This window comes from Lampetra fluviatilis, chromosome 72 (genome assembly GCF_964198595.1).
Source record: "Lampetra fluviatilis chromosome 72, kcLamFluv1.1, whole genome shotgun sequence".
In the NCBI taxonomy this organism is placed as follows: domain Eukaryota; kingdom Metazoa; phylum Chordata; class Hyperoartia; order Petromyzontiformes; family Petromyzontidae; genus Lampetra; species Lampetra fluviatilis.
The window spans coordinates 3,920,730-3,940,728 of NC_136346.1; the positions used below are offsets into that span (position 1 = coordinate 3,920,730).

The window sequence follows — 19,999 nt, forward strand, 5'->3', positions numbered from 1 at the left end:
TAAAATCTCGCTGATTAGACAATGCGTGGGTGGATCTGATCCAATCTGGATCGGGATCGCTGAGGGCTTTCCATATAAAAGGGGTCCATGGCCTAAGCGAAGCGACGCAGCCGATGATTTGTTTTACGATGGCGGCTCTGCGAGTTGTTCTCCTGCTCCTGACTAGGTGAGGAGGCGGAGGGGCGTGCTGAGTGGTGTTCGGGGATGTTCATCAACAGCTCTGGATAATGAAGTATTATGTACGTTTGTAAGAGAGGGCGTTTCCATATCGCTTTGGGTAACTGACCTGCATGGAGAAATGCATTGAGATAAAAATGTGGAAATGCGGTCCTGAAATGTCTCTCTTGCCCCATTGTGGGTGGTGCGGTTCCAAAGGTGGCTTTGCGTGGCGCTGTTTACACCAACTCCTTCGTGCACCGTGCTGGCCCTTGAATAGGCCCTTCCTAAAATCGCTACAGGGCCACTTATTTTTTTGTGGGGGGGGTGCGGTGTTTGCCTCTCTCTCCTCCCCCTGCGTTCTCTCGTCTTGGCGGTCACGTGTCTCGTGCTCCCCGCAGCTTCCTCTGCCTGGGCTCCGTCCACGCGAGGCTTCGACAGTCGCTGGGACCGCGGATGCTGGGGGAGCCGAGTGGTAGGGGGCGCTGCTGCTGCTGCTGTCGCCACATGACAACCACATCGCGCATTCTCTCAATACCGCTATCGTGTGTCTGGACACCGCCATGCACAAGACTAATGGCGGCGTGTCTCGGTGAACTGGAAAAGCGTTACCGGCGACACGAGTTGCCAACCAGAGCGCTGCCTGGACGAGATGGGGGGGGGGGGTGAATTGTTGTGCGCCTGCCGTTGGAGCGGTCACGTAACGCGACGTGATGGCTGCCGTTGGGCATAGGCCGGCACATGGATAATTAATAATCCTCCGGCGCATGGAAAAGGGGGCGTTCGGGGACATTAACTCTCCCTTGCACGTTCCTTTTTTACGATAATAACTTTTTCAAAAATATGGCTGGTGACTGATTGGCACGGCCCTTGCAACTTTACTTAAAATAGTAAATTGTACAACATTTGACTGCGCAGGACTATAAGTAAAACTCGCGTGGCAAAATCATCATGGCCTTGTTCCTTTCCATTGTAGTAACAACGAACTGTACACTCGCGTTGATAATTTGCATTTATCAGGCTCTACCTTGGCAACTTTCCACTACAATTTCAAGAATCTAATGCAGGGGTCTACAACCAAAATATCATATTTCAACCAGCGGCTTCGAAGCTGCAGGCTGACAATCCCTGGTGTGAGGTTCATACTGTCGAGTCGTGCTCGTACCTTTTGAATTTGCGCCAAATAACAACACCTTACAGACTTGTGTGCACAGAAAAGGGAAGGGACTGATGTGCGCCCACCCAGCAACCGCCACGGGCTGTGTTTTTAATTGCTCCATAAGGTGCAGTTGATGTTGACGTCTCAATTTCTGACCTGCCTCCCCCAGGTCTGCTGACGCAATGCCTCTCCTCCACCCTTGGTTTTTCTGTGGGATGGAACAGCTCCTCTCACAGCGACTACCGTGTCTTTGTACGGAGTGAGTCCACCAGCTTTCACTTCAATCGTGATGACATAATTAATCGTCTTGATCCATTGTATGATTGACTATATGACGCTTCTCAAGGATCCTAGCAACTTGATTCAGGGCTGAGATTCTCTGGCCACTTGTTTGTCCCAACTGCTTCGTTTTTGATGCGTTATGAACTCTGCAGTTTTCCTATTCGGTGTCGCTTTTTAGGTTTTTTTTGGTTCACTCTGCGTTGTGAAATGTAGTTCTTATGAACGATGGGAAATTTAAGTATATTGGGTTCATTTCAACTAGTCTAATACAGCAGACGACAATCAACCCTTATTTTTCCATAGGATAAATGCGTGTGTTTATGACAATTGGTTTTTTACCCTTTTATCTGGCAACAAAACTGACACCTTTTTTACAAGGAGTCATGTTCGCATTGACCACAATACCTGCAGTCTGAATGCAAACAAAAACATAACTCTGGTAATGTATGCACTGTCCTTGAAATTGATTGGTCCACACCCGAGACGGCTTTCCTTGGAGCCAATTATCATATTTTGCTACTGGCAAACGAGGTTCTAATGGTGCATGTGTTTACTAAACGGTTGAATCCCTTATTTATCAATGCCTCCTTTTTGCTTGCATAGGCAATGGGCTCTCCCTTCCTTTCATTGGAACATGTCATGCAAGGTGATACCTTCTGTTATAAACTGAACCTGGTGACTCCGGTCAGACTCTGGTTCTCTACTTGCATCGTCTGCATTTCGCACCGGAATCCTCCGTTGTCGACTTAGGCGCTCTTGTCGATAAAACTGACACTCAGCTATTAGACGAGGTCGTTGTGCAGGTTTGGGAGTAGCGTAACTCCAGCAGTGTATTGAGTTCCCTGTGTCCTGGAGACGTTCCTGGAACCGTGGAGAATTCCTATTCGCGTTCACTGACGACATACTTTGTTCTCCTTGCAGTCACGCTACCCACGTGAACTTTTGGTGCGCAATCCATCCAAATGCAGGTTTCTCTAATTTTGTTTTTGATGTCTCCAGCGGTGCGGAATGAGGCCGTGGATGTGGAGTCTGTGCACGGGGACTGCGGCTTCTCCATTGCGAGGGACGGTGCTGCGCTCCACTTCACCGCTGCTGGTGATGCCTGCCACGTGCGCGTGGAGGTGAACACGAGGAGACCGTTGACTTGCGTCGATGCTAGTACCTGCTGGGACTGCTGTGGTAGTAGCGAAATTGTTTCGCAATCCATAACCGATCGGCCATCACGTGCCCACCGATATTGTCTGGCCAGAATCGAATTTGATTTTGTCTACTCTGGTATTTTCCCCTCCACGTTTGCTTAGCTCGTGCATTTATTTTTAAAGTTCAAAGATTTTTTTGTAATGCCGTCCACTCTGGAATTTGTTTTCAGTTGGTTTGCATTGCCTTTTAAATTTATTCCTACAATGTATTATTATTTTGATCATCTCTCGGTGGTAGCGACTTTGTTTCTAGATTATACAGCAGCTCTTTCGCTTGACTGGTATCCCTGGACAATCTATGCAATGCTCATTCCATATATCTTATCAAGATCATGCCATCTTTGTCTTTTTATCAGATTTACCTTGGTTTGCACTTGCCATTTGTGCTCTTGTTCATTGTAGTATGCCATGTCGCTACATTACTCTTTAAACCAATCCTAAGTATCCTTTCTTGCCCCATGGCCTTGCCTCATTGCATTGCTTTTTTGTCTTTAGTCTCCGTCTTATCTCTAGCATAAATGTTCTCTTCCGGTGCTTAACGGTAAAGGATATGCCATCTAGACGTCCATGTCACCCAAGTGGTCACCTTAATAGAGGCAATGTGTGAACGGTTAACTGGTGTTTACATCACACAAAATACACGGCAAAACAAGCTTTCAGTTTATGTAATTCACGTCTGCCAATGGATGCAGCTTTCGCAGTACTATTCAATGCAAAGATGGGAATCGGAGCAGTTTGATGCTTGGTATAGAATTAACGGCTCTGTATTGCTACAGAAGGTCCCTATCCAAGCTGACAAATATTGCGTACGGGGCTTACTTGACCATGTATGATCTACAACAATGAAATGTAACGTTGTCAGACCAAACCAACATACGAGCTTGTGCCAGAAAGATGTGTGCTACTTGGGGTTACTTGCACAAGACATAGACGTGAAACCAATAATAAATGTGTATTTGCCACCCAATGGGCTAATTGCCCAGGGATCGTGATTCCCGTGTGAAGGGTGAATTTGTGGGAAGAATAATGGAGTATTTGTGGCAAGGTGGATATGGAGAATGTATTAAACACGCGTAGATAAGCGCAGCATCCGTTTGTACAATAACAAGGGTTAACCTGGGAAAGTGATTTCGGACCCAGGAAAGCAACCCCCACGTGCGGTCTGGTCTGCCTGTCTTAATTTGGGTGGCAGGTGGTGGCGGATTTCCTATTGACAGTTTTACTTGTCATTAGCCTGGCCTCGCCCATCAATGTCGAATGCACAATCTACTGATTTGTTTAAGCCTTCCTGGAGAACTGGCCCCGAGTCCGATGTTGAGGGCTGCTGATTTCACCAGGACGGCAGGAGGAAGATCCAGGTGGAGCTGCAGGAGATGCGGCAGGGGCTGAATAGACTCGTCTGGGCTTTCACCATCGACTGCCCTGAGAACCTAAGATCGGCGAGAGCTGGCGGTGAGTACCTTTGACTTGACGCTGCTAATCGGACCCACAGACTGCACTACCTATGACTTGGTGCTCTAGAATGGGTCTGCTGGGTCAACGGCTGCCTTTTTGTATCGACCCAGATCATCTCTCCTGGTGCTTTTGCAATGATGATGCGTTTCATGCCCTTGGCTTTTACTGGACAAACTTGCTGCTTTTGAATCATTTTTCAATGCAATTTCCCCCAATGGCTGATTGCAATAATTGCACCATATAAACTCCTTATCCTAATGCACTGCTGGTTGGTGCTGCCCTGGGTCTTGAGGGTTAGTTTTACCATGAATAACCACGCTGCTCCTTGTTGGCCGAGGTTGAGTGGCACTAACCTGCAATGCAACAATTTGTGCTGCACTGCCATAGCCTTTTACAGCCAGTGAGCACGGTGTTTCTCCATTCTTTGCTATACACTCAACCCTGCTCCGCTTCTGGAAGTGGGTGCATTGCCCGAGTGATTTGGTCATGTGCCAAGTAACACTCATTCACATACTTGACACGTGGCTCAAACGATGCCGTTTTATTTTAAGTACGTGTGGGGTTTTATACGATGACCTGTTGTGCTCCTGCTGCTGTTAGAGATCGCCACGTGCTCTGGTCAGAGCAGGAACTTCCCATGCAACTCTGTGCAGAGTGTCCCGAGCACGGACGTCTGTGCACGGAGTGGCTGCTGCTACGACCCCACTCTACGCCGCTGCTTCTACAATGAAGCTGGTACGTAGCCGACTCAAAACAGAGGTTCCATAATTCACTACCTAAACTAGGCTCTTGCTGTGAGGTTCTGTGTTGGCACGGTAGCATCCTGCTGTGCTGGTTCCCTGAACTTGTTCCATCACCCCGGGCTACATGGGGCATCTTTCGTGATTCACCAAAATCTCCATTACCCTCCCCGCCATGCTCCACCCAGTGTGCACCACAGATGGGCGCTTTGTGGTGCCCGTGTCTCGGAACCTAACGTCTCCGCCGCTGGACCTGAGCACCATGCACCTGACTGGCAGTAGCAGTGCGCAGTGCAGCCCCGTGCTGGTGTCTGCAGACCTTGCAGTCTTTGACGTACCCATGGCAGCGTGTGGTGCCACTGTGCAGGTACTGGGCTCCTGGACTCTGCTTTGCCCTGCCCCCATCCTGATGGTTGTTTGACCTTGTTGAAGTGCTGCATCGGGACCCTTCACGATGCACAACTCCTTTGATGTGCAGAGCACAATCGTGCACGAGTTGATAACGAACAGCAAGGTCACTTTATGATTGAATGTCAAATGAATCGAGTGCTAAAGCAGAATTTGGGTGGCTCCTAATATATAATTTGTTGCTAATTTGGACTCCTGGCCAGTACCACTTATCATTCTTCTACTTGATCGCTCAATGGCATTATCGTTTGTGTCCAGTGGAGTGGGCAGGAGCTCGTGTACGAGTTGATGTTGGTCTCCGAGCGGGAGCTCTGCATTGATGGAAGCGTCGCCATCACCAAGTCGTCCACATACAAGTAAGCACTGCCACACCCCTCTGCAAGTGCTATGCTCATCAGGGTCAAGCATGAGTCTTGCAGAGGAGACCCACCCCCATAAATGTCCACTGTCCCTGCGACCATAAATATTTGCAGAACCGTGACAAATCAGCTTGCTTATTCAACTATTTATTTATTAAATTGGGACATTGAACGCACAAGGGCGCCTTTTCCTCGTCACGGAATCTTTAACATCTTGAAGTAGTAGGAATATAGCTTGTGGCTAATGTAAACACGGTATTAACCAAGGTGGTCCCTATACTGGTACGTCTGCAAAACACTATCGGTCCGCTGTGTCCCTCCTGCAATCTCTTGCTGCCGTGAGGGCGTTGTGCATGCCTTTGGCTGGTTGTGTCTGTTTACCAGGATGGTTCTTCAATGCCGCTTCCTTGGAAGTGGAGACCTGCAGCTTGGAGTGCAGGTGAGCACTCTTCCACCGCCACCTCCAGCCACGGCCACTGGGCCCCTCTCCCTGCTGCTCCAGGTCTTCACTGGTGAGTGCTGCCCTCTCCCACACCCTTTACAGCTCTGAGCGGGCAAATCCAACCTTTTTTAGGGGAACACAGGTTGTGATGCCGCTCTACCCAGGGAAGACTTGGGTCTGTATTCAACATTAGCTCTGGCTCGAAGCCAGCTGTAAGTCATGCTTATTTTTTTCAGTGCTGAGCTAAGAGCTCAACCCTGGTTTAATTTTCACCTGATTGCTGGCTGCATTTAATTTTTGGATGCCTCGCCATGGCTGCTGGACTAACTGCTGACCCCTCCAACAAACGGACGACGTGCTAGGCTGTGCTGCCAGAGTATTGTGAACCTGCCAACAGAGTTTATAATTAGCCATAAGTGAACTAGAACGACTTGCACATTCTCCATGGTACGACGTGTAACTTCAAATGCTATTTTCTGGTGAGGTTTTCAATCTACCAGCTGAAACCATGTTAATGTGGGGCCACCATTGAAAGGGATAACAAAGCCCTTAATTCCTATGGATCTACAAAATGCGTCTTTTTGCACAACCCATCAACCAAAACGGTCTACTTGAGGTCATTGTTTAAAGGAAAATTGGACTAGCTTTCTTAGCCTCATTTGTCCATGTCACCTTTGCTTGAACGAATGATTGTCAATAGCTTGGCCAACTGTATTAGCACCTGATTCCCACCCCTCCGTGTGAAACCGTGCCCTTTACAGCATCTACAGACATTTAGAAATGCCGTTGTATACACTATGTAGCCAAACATGCGGAGGTGAGGGTGACAGCCTTTATTATGAAAATACAAATTAACTATCAACCACGGTTTCTATGTCCCCTAGTTCAATTCAAAAGTAATGCGCACGTTTTAGAGGCTTTGTGTTGTGCCTTGTCCAATGTGCTCTAAACAGAACCTTTACACCACTAATCCACGTGCATTGTTAACCATGTCTGCACGCTACCAGACAACTCCTACACCACGCCGTACCAGCCCTGGCAGTACCCGCTGGTAACGCTGCTGGGAACGCCGCTCTACGTGCAGGCGTCACTGCTGCACCGCTCTGACCCCACGCTGGTGCTCTTCCTGAAGGACTGCTGGGCCACGCCCACGGCAGATGCCACCGACCCCACGCAGTGGAAGCTTGTGGTGGATGGGTGAGGCTGGGTGGGGTAGTGCTCTCTAAACCCTTTCTCACTGCCACAGCAGGGCCTGCAGAGGCAACCTGGTTCGAGGCATTGGTTGTCTTTTTTGTTTCCCCACGTAAGCAGAGTTGTGCTAATTAAGTCGCCTTCAATGACAACAGTTCATGTACTGGCATCGCTTAAGCAAGATTGCAGTGCCGTCCAAAATATCGATGGCCACAACGCTCCTTGGGTTGATGTTCTGGATGTTAACACAGCCACCCTCTGCCTCCCAGAGCTGGTGGTTTGTACAAGGCCCGACTACATGCAGTGATGGTTGCATTGCACAGATGCACTGCCTATTGGAATTTGGGCTGTCTTGACTGTAAAGCTGGCCTTCATCCTTGCGTGCAGATTGCAAATACAGATACCTGCATTCAATCCGATGCATGACACTTGCTTTGAATTGAGGGTAAACGGCACTTTTTCCTGTGCAGCTGCCCCGTGCAGTCTCCTTGTTGCAGTGTGTTCTTCCCTGGTGTCGCCGACCTGCCACTGCCTTCTCACAACAAGCGTCTGGCACTCCAGGCCTTCGCCTTCATGAACTCTGACCGCAGCACCACCCGTGACCTCGTGAGTGCCCGATTCTTTCCATCCATTAAAAACCAGGTCACCATGGAGTGATGACGTGTACTGTGTCCAACTGGAGAGGACACAAAAGACTACGTATAACATGGAATACTTTACTTGCTGGAACGATGCATTCTGTCTGCCACAGGTTTACCTGCACTGCTCTATCGTGGTGTGCGACAGCTCCAGCCCCAACTTCCTCACCGAGTGCAATCGGCAGTGTGGACAGACCAGGCGCTACCGTGAGCACCACCGCGACCTCTTGAATATCTTGCGCTTGTTTACCCAGATGACAAAGGGCTTTTCATGTTGGTGGTAATGTTGCTATGTTATCGTTTCTATTTAGAGCACATTTGCTGTGACTTTGCAGACTGGTTTTTAACACGCCGTGGCATGCCATGATGACCTACTCGTTTGATTTTCTGGCGAACTTGACCTGCAGCATATGATGTCCTTTTGTATGGGCCAGTGGTCATCAACCGATTTCTTTTGTTCCAGAGCGCAACGCCATCTCTGACGCTTCCAGCGTGGTAGGAAAGCACGTGGTGTCGCTGCAGGGCCCCGTGCTCTTTGAAGAAGCACCTGTTAACGACGCTGCTCTGCTGTGGCTGGAGGCTCCCTCTTCGTCGTGGGCCTCGGCTGGGACCCTGTCCATTCTCCTCGTCATTGCCACAGGCGTCATTGCGCTCCTGTCTGCTGCCATTGCCGTCAGGAGGCGCAGGAGCCGGGCTGTGGCGCTCGGCGGAAGTAGCTATTGATGACTACTTGTAATTGCTGGAACTTGCATATCTTTTGCAGACCATTGTGGTCAAAACAATAAAATGCTGAAATTCGCTACTACTGTTCTGACCTTTTACGATGAATGTGTGCAATATGTAGACGGTATTAGTCCTGCATTTGGTCACGTTTCTTCCCCAAGGCAAGTCCCTCAAAAGCAGCAACTTGTACTAAGGTTTAGGCCATTGACTTCAAACAAGAGCACTTTGCCATGCTTTAAAGAATCTAAATCCCAGATTTTGTTTTACTTGATGAATCCTTTCCCCCTAAAACACGCAAATGTGGACATTATGTTCCAGGGACTTTGCATCGCACTAACAAACGATTTCAAAGGTACATCAAGAATGTGGGGTAAAGGGGGAGAAACCGAATACTGCCAACTCTAACCAGCTTTATAAGTAAAGGTTGGGTTGACTTTCTAGGTTGTAGCCTTAGAGCATCTGTCGACATTGCCGAAAGTGCTCTTCCCCTGGAAAAGACACCCACCCCACAACGCTATGGAGGCTTGACTAGACATTCTTTGTGGCCTTGTGCTCGAGTGGCTTGGTGCTTCAGACCCCTGGGTTCTGATGCAGTGACGACGCGTCCGTCTCTAGCTGCATTGTGCTGAATGCTGGAGAAACTCTGCCTCTACTCTGTTCCTCAACGTTTACCTCCTTGGGCATGACCACCACACATGCTGATAGCCCGGAGTCCCCTGTCTACAACTACCTGAACTCTGGTACCTGTGTTTAAACCATCTACCTGAAAACTCTGCTGTTAGGAAGACCGTTTGCGTCTAACACGGCCTGGAAATCCTTGACCCCCTCACTGAACATCGCCTCCATTCTACCTTAGCGTTTCTCCCCAACGTACTCGCACTGTAAGGACGGACAACCTGTAAAGACCATTTCTCCTGAACTTGTTCAATTCTGCATAACTGACATGACGCATGAAACGGTACTATATTTTTTGGGGTGATTTGAATGTTCCTTTTTAAGTCCTACCTGTCAAAGTAAAAATCGCACACGAAACATCTACGTGACGTATCGCCTGAAATATCATAGTATAAAGTTACTTTGTCCTGAACTGATAACATTTGTAATAACAAGTTCCTTCGGAGTGGGCAGGTCGGAACTTGGTTGCATAACGCATTCGTGCGATCCGTGTCACGCGGCGCAAGCTACGTGGGGCGGCGTGTCACGTGGTGCTGAGCCCAACCGAAGCGCTCTATGAAATACAAATCGAGGGCGTGGTTATGCAAGACAGACAGACAATCCCTGGTGGGCAGTATGGGACTGTTCCTACCTGTATTAATGTCTAAAGCACCCATATATGCGCACTCCCTCTGCCTTAACGTCATTGTCTGCCTTATAACACTTGAAACAAACTTGTTTACATTTCAACAAGGTACACAAAGCCAACAAACTCAGTCCCAGAAAGAACAATCGCTATTTGTTTGTATCCTTGGTCCAATAGAAAGTAAATAAAACTACAATGTATGCTGATTTAATGATTACCGAGCCACGACACGCATCTGCACATCCGTGGTTGCCTCGAGCAATGCAAACGGTTGCTTAGTTTTGACGGGAGGTTCTCTGGCGCAAAGCCTTGGTGGCCATTTTGTTAACGAGAAAAAATGCTATGATAAAACAAAGTGTAGCAGCATTGTGGCGTGCAAAACAAACGGAGGAGCTGCGGCTCTCAATAGCAACTAATCAATGAAGACAGTTTGGCAGCACGGGCTGAGAAAACTGCAGAGCAGCCTGTATCAAGACAAGCCGGAGACTGCACCGTTACTGTTGCAAGAGCACACGCTGAGGATAATCCTGGACAGCGTGCATGGAGACAAGCCAGACTGCACAATTACGTCTGCAGCACGGGCTAAGAAAACACTTTGTAGCTCGTTTGGAAGACTTTTTGGTGCTTTGTGCCTCGCCTGTCGCCCCCACTGATGTCCTATTCCCCCTCCCTCCCCTTTGAAATGTGCAGTCGAAAAATACTAGATTTTAAGTTTTCATGACTGCAGGGATCCAGACACTTTGGTTCTTTTGGTAAAGTCACGTAGGTATAAAAATACAAATAAATAAATTAAATCAGGACGATTCGATCGCAACACAAGCAAATCATCAGGTGGGAAAACCACAGCACCATATTTACCGGCCAATAGTCTATTTTGCTGAGTTAATCGCTTCCCTAGCGTTTGGCATTGCTACTGCAATGGAGTTGTTGCCTTTATTGGTACTGTTGCTGCTTTGTAGTAGCGTCTTCCCCTGGTGTATCACGAGCACTCTCAGCATCCCACTCCCAGCTCCGCCCACTTCCCCCCCCGTCCTCGCTTCACGTCTCCCTCTCCTAGCGTCCACACAACGCTCCCCTACCCCCCTCCCCCCTCTCTTACCTTTTTAACCTCTTACCACGGTATCTCTCTCCCACTTCAGCAAAACATTTTCTTGCTGTGGTTTTAACACCTGATGATGATTGCTTGTGTTGCAATCGAAATGTCGTGATTTAATTTATTTATTTGTATTTTTATACCTACGTGACTTTACCGAAAGAACCGAAGAGTATCGAAAAATACTACTATAGTTACTAGATCTCTCTCTTGGGTGTCTATCAAAAAAAGATGATGACGATTGCTCCTCTTGTGGGTGGGCTAGCACTTTTGGCGTTAGTGAAACTTCATCTGGCTGTGGATGCCAATGCGACAGCCGCACACTCTGCTGCAGATAGGACACGTGTGTTGGGTCTCGGATGGCGTTATCCCAGCTGTGCGTTGGTGTCTGGGAGTGTCTTTGGGTGCATCTCTCGCATCTCCACTGTGAGATGGCGTCTTCCAGGTGCTGATTGCTCTGCCACAAGTGGACCACCAGCTGGACCTGTCCAGCGCCAGGGGTTCCAGGCTGAAGGAATTGATGTTACAGTGCTTCAGCAGGTCCTTGCTGTGGTCCTCGAAGCACTTTTTCTGTCCTCTAGTGGAGCGTTTAGCTGCGCTGAGTTGGCGTTAGAGAACTCGACGGGGGAGCAGGTGATCAGTCATGCGGATCACATGGCCAAGCCAGTGGAGGTGTCCATGTGGCCATGCTTACCTCAATGCAGGACGACTTTGTGTTGGTGAGGATCTCAGTATGTAGAACTTTGTCCTCTCAGGTTATCCCTAGGATGCGCTGGAGGCATCTGATGTGGAAGGCTTCCAGGATCTTAATTTGCCACCTGTATGAGGTCCAATTGTCTGAGCCATGAAGCAGGGTGGAATCAAAAACGGCATTGCAAACTCCCACCTTGGTGTGGGTCTTGAGCTTACAGTTTTTGAAGACCCTGGCCTGGAGGCATCCAAAGGAAGGAGGCTCTGTTGACGCGAGTGTCAATTTCATCGTCAAGAGAGCACGTAGGGGAGAGAGCAGAACCGAGATAGGTGAAATGGGGTAACCATTTTGAGGTGAATACCACCGATAATGAAGATAGGGAGTGAGGTGCATGTGGATGAGAGTTGGGCAATTATTTCTGTCTTCTAAGTATTGATTTGGAGGCCGACAGAGCGCTAGGAGGAGACCCGGTTGAGGGCGTGCTGCATGGATTCTGGGGTATGAACCATGAGTGCACAGTCGTCTGCATATTGCAGTTCAAAGGACTGTTGGAGTCTGGTTTTTGTGCGTTGCCGCAAGCCTCTTCGTCACCCTTCTTTTTGTATAGATAACTACAATATTCGCGTCCTTCCATTCCTGTGGGATGGTTATGGACAGCTAGATGGACTTGATGAGAAGTTGCAAGCAGTGAAGGAGGAGGTATCTCCCTTGCTTCAACATCTCAGCTTGGAGGCCGTTGGGTCCAGCACTTTCATTGTTTTTCAGGCCTTTGACTGCCTGGGCGACCTCAGAAAATGGTGGTAGAGTGTCGAGTTCATGAATGGGCGGGATATCAGACAGTGTCTCGAGGATGAGCGGGTCTGTGGGGTTTATGTGGTTGAGGATATTAAAAAAGTGCTCTGCCCATCTCTCCAAGATCTTTTGGTGGTCCTTGAAAAGCGTGTTGCCATAAGAAGACCTGACCGGGGCGATGGCTTGTTTTGGTGGCCATAGAGGGCTTTGACGGCATCATAAAACTATTGGGTGTTGTTTGTGTCTGCGAGGCGGCTTTGGATCTCATCTGCGTGTTTGGACCCACCAGGTGTCCTCCATGGCATGGAGAGCACACTGGGACTCTGCTTTGGCCTTGGAGAGGGAGCATTGGAGAGTGGCAGAGTCTCGGTCGGAAAGGACGGCTTTGTGGGCTAGGCATTTGGTCTGTAGTAGTGTGTGGATGTTGGCAGTGTTCTCCTAAAATCAGTCTTAGTGAAGATTTTTGGTGTACCCGGTTTGATTCGGAGGCCGCCTCTAGGATGAATGTGTGCAACTCAGTCCATGTGTTGTTTGGGTCGAGGGAGTTTGGGGGGAGTTTTTTTGTGACAACTGGATGTTTGAGAGCATTGCCGTTCCGTCTCTTATTTTGGGCCTTCCTTGGATGGCGTGGACGGATCTCAACGCGGAACTAGGCTCTGATCATATGGTGATCAGTCCAATATTCCACTCCACTCATGGCTCGGGTTACTAGCAGCTCCTTGTGGTCGCACTGACGGATGATGATGTAATCTAGCAGGTGCCAGTGTTTAGAGCGGGAGTGTTGCCATAAGTTATTGTGTTTGTGCTTAAACCGGAACAGGATGTTCTTTGGAGCATAGGGAGAGTCGCCGCAGCCCGTTGCTATTATGCTCACCCAGCCCATGTCGGCCTAGTACACGGTCACACATCTGGTGTTCCGAAACCACCCTGGCATTAAAGTATCCCATGAGGAGTAGCTTGTCGGTGCGCAGTGTGTTTTTAATGGCAGTGACGAGAGCTTTATTGAAAGCCTCCTTGGCATCATTGTCTGCATCCAGCATAGGCCCATGAGCACTGATGAGTTTGGCAGAGTGCCCCCCGGCCAAGGGAATGCGCCACATCATCAGAAGCTCAATAATACCAATAGGGAATTCAGCGACGCATTAAATGATTGAGGTTTGCACAGCAAAACCCACACCTTGGAGGTGGCGAGCATCTTCTGGATCACCCTTCCAGAGAAGGCGTAGCCCTCACAAACTTCTGCCTCTGTGAGAGAGTCGTCTCCATGTAAGAGGGTTTCACTAATCGCTACAATGTCGATGTTGTATTCTCTGAATTAATGGGCCACGAGGGCTGTCCTTCTGTGCGGTCTGTAGTTTGCTTATCGTCAGAGTCCAGGAGGGTGCGGACGTTCCATGAAGCATCGTTAAGGGGTAAACAAGTCTTGGATTTCCTTGAGTTTTCGACACTGAATGGGATGCTCCGGTAGTAACGGCTAATGACCCGGAGTGAGTGGAAGAGATAATTCTAGATTTGAAGTTTTCGTGACTGCAAGGATCCATACTCTTTGGTTCTTTTGGTAAAGTCACGTAGGAACAAACAAACAAATAAGCAAATACAAATATGCACAAAGAAATAGCTAAATAAATAAATAAACATCGACGTTTCGGACGTAACACAAGCGTCCGTCATCAGGTGGGACAACCACAGAAAAAAACAGTTGCTAAAGTAGGCAAAAGAGCTGCTAGTAACAGGGGGTTATATAGATGAGGGAGGGAGGGGGGTATAGCCAAGGATAAAGAGGGTGGGGGGAGGGGAGCAAAAATGACATTGACGGCAGATAACCTGAGGAGCAGGGAGCGGTAAATGACCTGCGCTGCAAGCTCGACATGCAACGGCAAATTTCCGAATGATGGGAATGAGTAGAGCTGGGTGTAAGAGACTGTAGATGCGGATATGAAGGCACACCATAAAGCAGTTAAGGTTATACCTGGTTAAAAACATCCTTCCAATGATTTCTCAATTTGTATCCATCTTCTCGGATGAAGTTATGTCTATGTTTATATATCTGGATGACATCATGTGTGTGTGTAGACCCACGTGGTAGTGACGCTCCCGGCATAGTGACGTCACACGTGTGAGTGTGTACACAGTAGTAATAATACAATCATTACATCACCCTCCCCCATGTAAAAAACAGCCATCCCGACTGTGACAATACAGAAAAAACAGTCTCCAACAACAACATCAATAAATAACCGGCGACGATAATAATTACAGCGAGAACATATGTACACACACCGAGAGGGGGGGGAAGGGTAAAACGTATGGAACGAGGGGAACCAACAACAACACATGTTCACCGAGAAGAACTGGTCAACCCACTTTTCCCTCAGCACAGCCCATCCATGTGAAATTGTACGCACGGACCGACATGTTAATGTGACTGCTCGACAACGGTGTAAGCAATCAACAAGGCGTCAGAGTCATGCACAGCGGCCAGTCTTTCGAAGGAGTTCGCGTGGCCGAGCCCTCAGGGGAGGCAAGCACGCTCTCCCTGGAGGTCCTGGGGGAACTTGAAAAAGGCCCAAAGAGGGCACGGCCCCTTCCCAGGAGTTGGGCAACAGGATGAGCAGGAGTGATGTACGGGCGCTCCACTCCCCCCTTTAAGTCCACATCCGGTCAGCACAACCGGCGACTCCAAGGGCGGCAGGTGCAGGAATTCTGTGACGAGAAGAAACCACCTCCTGAGGCACAGCACCACAAGCCTGCGCCTCAGCTCGTCGGACGCGACAGCCACCCGGGCCCAGGGAAGTGGAGATGATCGTATTCCGCCCGGCGGAAGACAGAAAAACTAAAATACATAGATTTCGACGCGTTGGATGCACAACCAACACCGGTAATCAAACCAAAATCACACAACCACCCCATGGATGGCAGGGTCTCACACCGCTCCGCTACCGTTCCACCCCACAGGTGGCAATAGGGCGAAGACCGAAAGTCTAACACCTACCTACACACACTGCTTAACATTCCAGACGTCTCCCTACGTCCCAGGTCGAGAAGTCGCACTTCAGGGTCGACCCATGTGCTGGCTGAAGGAAGTCACGCTTCAAGGTCGAGCCAGTATGCTGCACCCAAAGGTAAAACGTTGGATGTTTTACAGCATCCCGGGTCAAGGAAGTCATGCTTCCAGGCTGACCCATGTACTGGGCAAAAACGTTTCACTTCAGGGTTGCCCCAGTATCTACATTTTTTGTGAAAATATGTGTAATCGACATGGCACAAAAAAAAATGCCTGCTCTTGCCCAGAAATAGTTCACACGTGCAACGCAAACATCTCCGAGGCAACCCGTGTACGTACAAAATGGCGGCCACATGCGCAACCCGCTTCCCCACGGCTTCCCGCGCACGCCCAGAATGGCGGCCCGGCGCACGAACATCGCTGTGGTTATCTGCGTGTGCACAAAATGGCGGCCCAACGCACGAACATCTGCGCGGTTTCCCGCGCGCATTAAAAAAATGGCAGCCCAACGTGCAACCATCGCCGCGGCTCCCAGGCGCGCACAAAATGGCGGCCGTATGCTCAAACCGCATCTCCAAGGCTACCCGTGCTCGTGCAAAGTGGCGGCCGCACCCCCGAACCGCATTTCCGTGGTTTCCCGCGCTTGCGTCCCAGCAGTCCTCACTGAGGACCACCACAGACATTACGTGTCACCCGTTAGCACACCCGCCTTTCCGACGTGGCGTCTCCATCCTAAAACCGTGCACGTCGGCCATATCGGGGGAAATTTCTATGTTACCACCCTACCGCCTTTCCGACGCGTGTCACAACCAGTTTCACGTGTCAGCCGTATCGGGGGGGAATTTTAAAGCTTGTCTCTCACCAGGCTCGCATTTCAGCGTTCGGCTGTACAAAATCGAGACAGAGGACACATCGATCACTCTCTCGGAGACTTGCATTGCATCATGCGGCTGTACACAATCGAGCTGGGAGGAGACATCGATCACTCTCTCCAAGACTCGCATTGCAGCAATCGGCTATACACAATCGAGCGGAGAGAGCGATGCCATCTGGGGGCAATCCACAGCCCAACGCACTCCTGAACCACACATAATCCAAGGGGCACCCTCGAACCCATCAGCGAGTTCGAACAACACCGGTCATGTCATTCAAAAATCCTACACAACGGCAACCATGGGATTTCCACGGGGCTACGGCACCCAACTCAAGAAACACGCAACATTCAGTCATCCCACACACAATCGCAATAGCACAACATCACAACACATACAAGCAATACCCCAGACAATCCGTACATAGTAAATAATCACAAGCAAGTACCCAACAGTCCATACACTCTCGAGCAAGGATCGATACAGTCTATACATTGATAACAATCACGAAAAAAGCTCCATACGGTTTGTACCTTGGCAACAATGACGATCAAAGTTTCTGACAGTCACACATTGACAACGATCACAATCAAAGTTTCTGACAGTCACACATGAACAATCACGAGCGAAGCTCCATACAGTATACCCAATAACAATCGCGACTCTGCAACATAAACGATGTAACAACGCGAGTCATTAACACGGCAACCCACAGGACGTTAACGGAGCTCGAGACACTTGACAATGAATTAATCATTAAATGCCCCATCAAGATAACGATCCGATGCCGTAACCGCACACAAAAAAAAAGTTCCACAGCAACACACGAGCACAGACGCCGCGTTCATTCTACACTCACACAGCCAAAAAAACATGTACCACAGCCCAGCAAGCAAAAAAGAAACAACACGCAAACGCAACCCGGCATGCGTAAGATGGGTGAGGTGTGTTTTTAAGGCCGGGTTCATTGTGTCACGACTCGCCTTAGAGGCTGTGAGGATGGCAGGGTGGAACTTGAAGAATCTTGGATGGTGAGCACGGTATCCTCTTGCGACAGGATGCCACCGAGACGGCCGAAGATCTCCCTCTGCAGGTGTTGAAAATGGCGGGAACGGCGTTCCAACCCACCGCCAAGATGGCGGCCGCGCGTGCATGGTGTGCGCGCGAATTTCCAGCGCGAATTTCCCGCCCAGGCACCCGCAGCAACGGCGGCGTCCTCTCCCCTCTAGCTCCGGCGCTCTCTCTCTCTCGATGGCAACGAAGCAGCGACGTGATGTGCGTCCTGCTGCCCCACCTGCAGCGCCCTCTCCCTCCTTCACCGGGGCTGCAGACCCCGGGGCCGCCTGGAAGATGTTTTTTTCCGCTGTCCCCGTCGTGTGAAAGCATCCAAGTAAGTTATAGTAATCGTGCGCATATTATACTGACTAGGATAACACCTAACGTTAGCCACTTCTAAACACCAAATGCAGTGGGTTCAATTTAGGCGCACACACTTCTTGGGAGGCAACACCCATTTATTAGAACAGTAAGTATTATAACACTGTACATTACACATAGGGTGGTGACCACCAACGTACTCTAGCTAACACACACTTCTCTAACTCTCAGCTACTCTAGCGTGACCCAGCCAGGTGGGCTACTGGCAGGTCCGCTGACTAGAGGCTTGAGTCTTCTTGGCGTCTTCACGATGCATCTTCATTCTTGGCATGGGCATCCTCGAACCTCGTGAGGAGGCTGCTTATATGGGCCACGGCTTGCCAGGGCCCCACCCCGGCTACGCCTCCCTTCGAGAACCCTCTCGAAGCCCCCCCCCTGCTGTCCACGTGCCCCCCGAGGTGCCCCCTGGGCCCCCGGCCCCCCACTGGGATCCGGTCACGTGTCCAGCCGGGATCACAGAGCGTGCCACGACCTCACACCACCCCCGTGGTCTCCCGAGTCCAGAACCGGCCCTGACGTCATTCCCGCCTACAGCCGGGATGACGTCATGTGTGTGTGTAGACCCACGTGGTAGTGACGCTCCCGGCATAGTGACGTCACACGTGTGCGTGTACACAGTAGTGATGCTACAATCACGACATATGTCATGCGATCAGGAGAAAAGTGAGTTTATTCACTAGAGCACCACTCTAAAAAGCTGCATCAGTCCAGCGATCGTCAAATGCGATTGAAGCAAGAACATAGTACGTATATCACCCTATTCAGTCTTCGAGATTGCAGTGGTATGATACAGTAAATACAGTAACTGTTTACAGTCGGATATTTGTTTTGTCTGCTTGCATGTTTATTGGTCAATTTCCGAGTATTTTTTGAAATACAAAAAAAAATCCACACACCAAAAAACATGCCATACAAAAATTTCCCAACATTTTTTCAATCTTAAATAACTACGTGAAAATCGGGCATACCCTTCCCCATTAAGCCACCGGATAATCTACTGTAGTTGGGAGTCTGGGCTGGAAATGGTTTATGACCTCTTGCATGTGTAACGGGTTCCGGAGACACTTGTAGAGGTAACTTCTTTATTACAATCCAACACTCTAACTCTCCAACAGTCCTGACACTCCTGATACTCTGTTACAGCCTAGGTACACAGCCTAGGTACACAGCCTAGATACTCTACTCTGGCTACACTCTGGAACTCGCCCTCACAAGATCGTAGAGTCGGGAGTTCCAGAGTCCCACCACTGGCTCTCACAACATCCCAGGGTCCTCAGATGGCTGGTCTTGTGTCTTGGGTCTTGAGCTACGACTGGCCCTGATTGTCCAGGGAGCTCCCCTTTTATGCCTAGTCCAACGAGGGGTGGGGCCGTGTGCGCCACCAGACATCCCACAGAGCACACATAGCCCCCCCCCCCCCCCCCCCCCCGTTGGCGCGCCAAGAGGCTTAAGCGCCTGGGAACCCAACGCCTGGCGCCAAGAGGCTTAAGCATCTGGACCCGCCTGGGAACCCAGCGCCTGGTGCCAAGAGGCTTAAGCGCCTGGCCCGCCCAGGGTCCCAGAGTCCCCAGCAGCCCCTCCCTTCTTATGTCACTACCCAGCGCCTGGTGCCAAGAGGCTTAAGCGCCTGGCCCGCCCAGGGTCCCAGAGCCCCCAGCAGCCCCTCCCTTCTTATGTCACTACATTACCCCCCTCTACGTAGCCTCCAGCCGACCCGGCTGTCAAAAAAAAATACAATTGTACAATAAATTATTTGTTAACCATCAGAATGAGTGTGTGACAAATCAAGAAAAAAAAATGAGAAGAAAGCGCCTCTCCCCCTCCTGTGGTCACCGATGCAGAACAACACTGTATAAACACATATATGCAGGATGAACGGACGCCCCAATTGCCCACTATACATGATGGCAAGGTGAGTGGCGTCGCGTTGGGATGAGAGTTCCTGGGCTGGGGTCATGAAAATCGTTTGAGTTTGGAGCGAGTCCGAGTGGCAGGTCCATCGGTCGCGACGGAGGCGGGAGGGGACCGACGACCCGCTGTTGCGCTTGTGTCCTGGGT

The 19,999-nt window shown here is 49.8% G+C and overlaps 2 protein-coding genes across 2 annotated transcripts in view; both read left to right on the forward strand.

Annotated features, from left to right (window-relative positions):
• LOC144953089 (uncharacterized) overlaps positions 1 to 19,999 on the forward strand; it is a 405,883-nt gene that overhangs the window by 240,859 nt on the left and 145,025 nt on the right. The gene's annotated exons all lie outside the window — the stretch shown is intronic.
• On the forward strand, positions 110 to 8,752 carry LOC144953197 (zona pellucida sperm-binding protein 4-like). The gene is made up of 13 exons (XM_078883757.1): positions 110 to 166; positions 558 to 631; positions 1,485 to 1,574; positions 2,597 to 2,718; positions 4,134 to 4,248; positions 4,852 to 4,986; positions 5,180 to 5,358; positions 5,658 to 5,755; positions 6,143 to 6,270; positions 7,208 to 7,397; positions 7,862 to 7,997; positions 8,143 to 8,236; positions 8,493 to 8,752. The coding sequence occupies exons 1-13, from the start codon at positions 114 to 116 to the stop codon at positions 8,750 to 8,752; spliced, it is 1,674 nt and encodes a 557-aa protein (XP_078739883.1). The 5' UTR covers positions 110 to 113.

What these genes read in the sequence shown, in the direction of transcription:
- LOC144953197 (XM_078883757.1), top strand. Translation starts at nt 114, where the DNA reads ATGATTTGTTTTACGATGGCGGCTCTGCGAGTTGTTCTCCTGCTCCTG. An exon ending in GATGCTGGGGGAGCCGAGTG is followed by an intron (nt 632 to 1,484) that starts GTAGGGGGCGCT and finishes TGCCTCCCCCAG; the next exon opens with GTCTGCTGACGCAATGCCTC. An exon ending in TGGAAGCTTGTGGTGGATGG is followed by an intron (nt 7,398 to 7,861) that starts GTGAGGCTGGGT and finishes TTTCCTGTGCAG; the next exon opens with CTGCCCCGTGCAGTCTCCTT.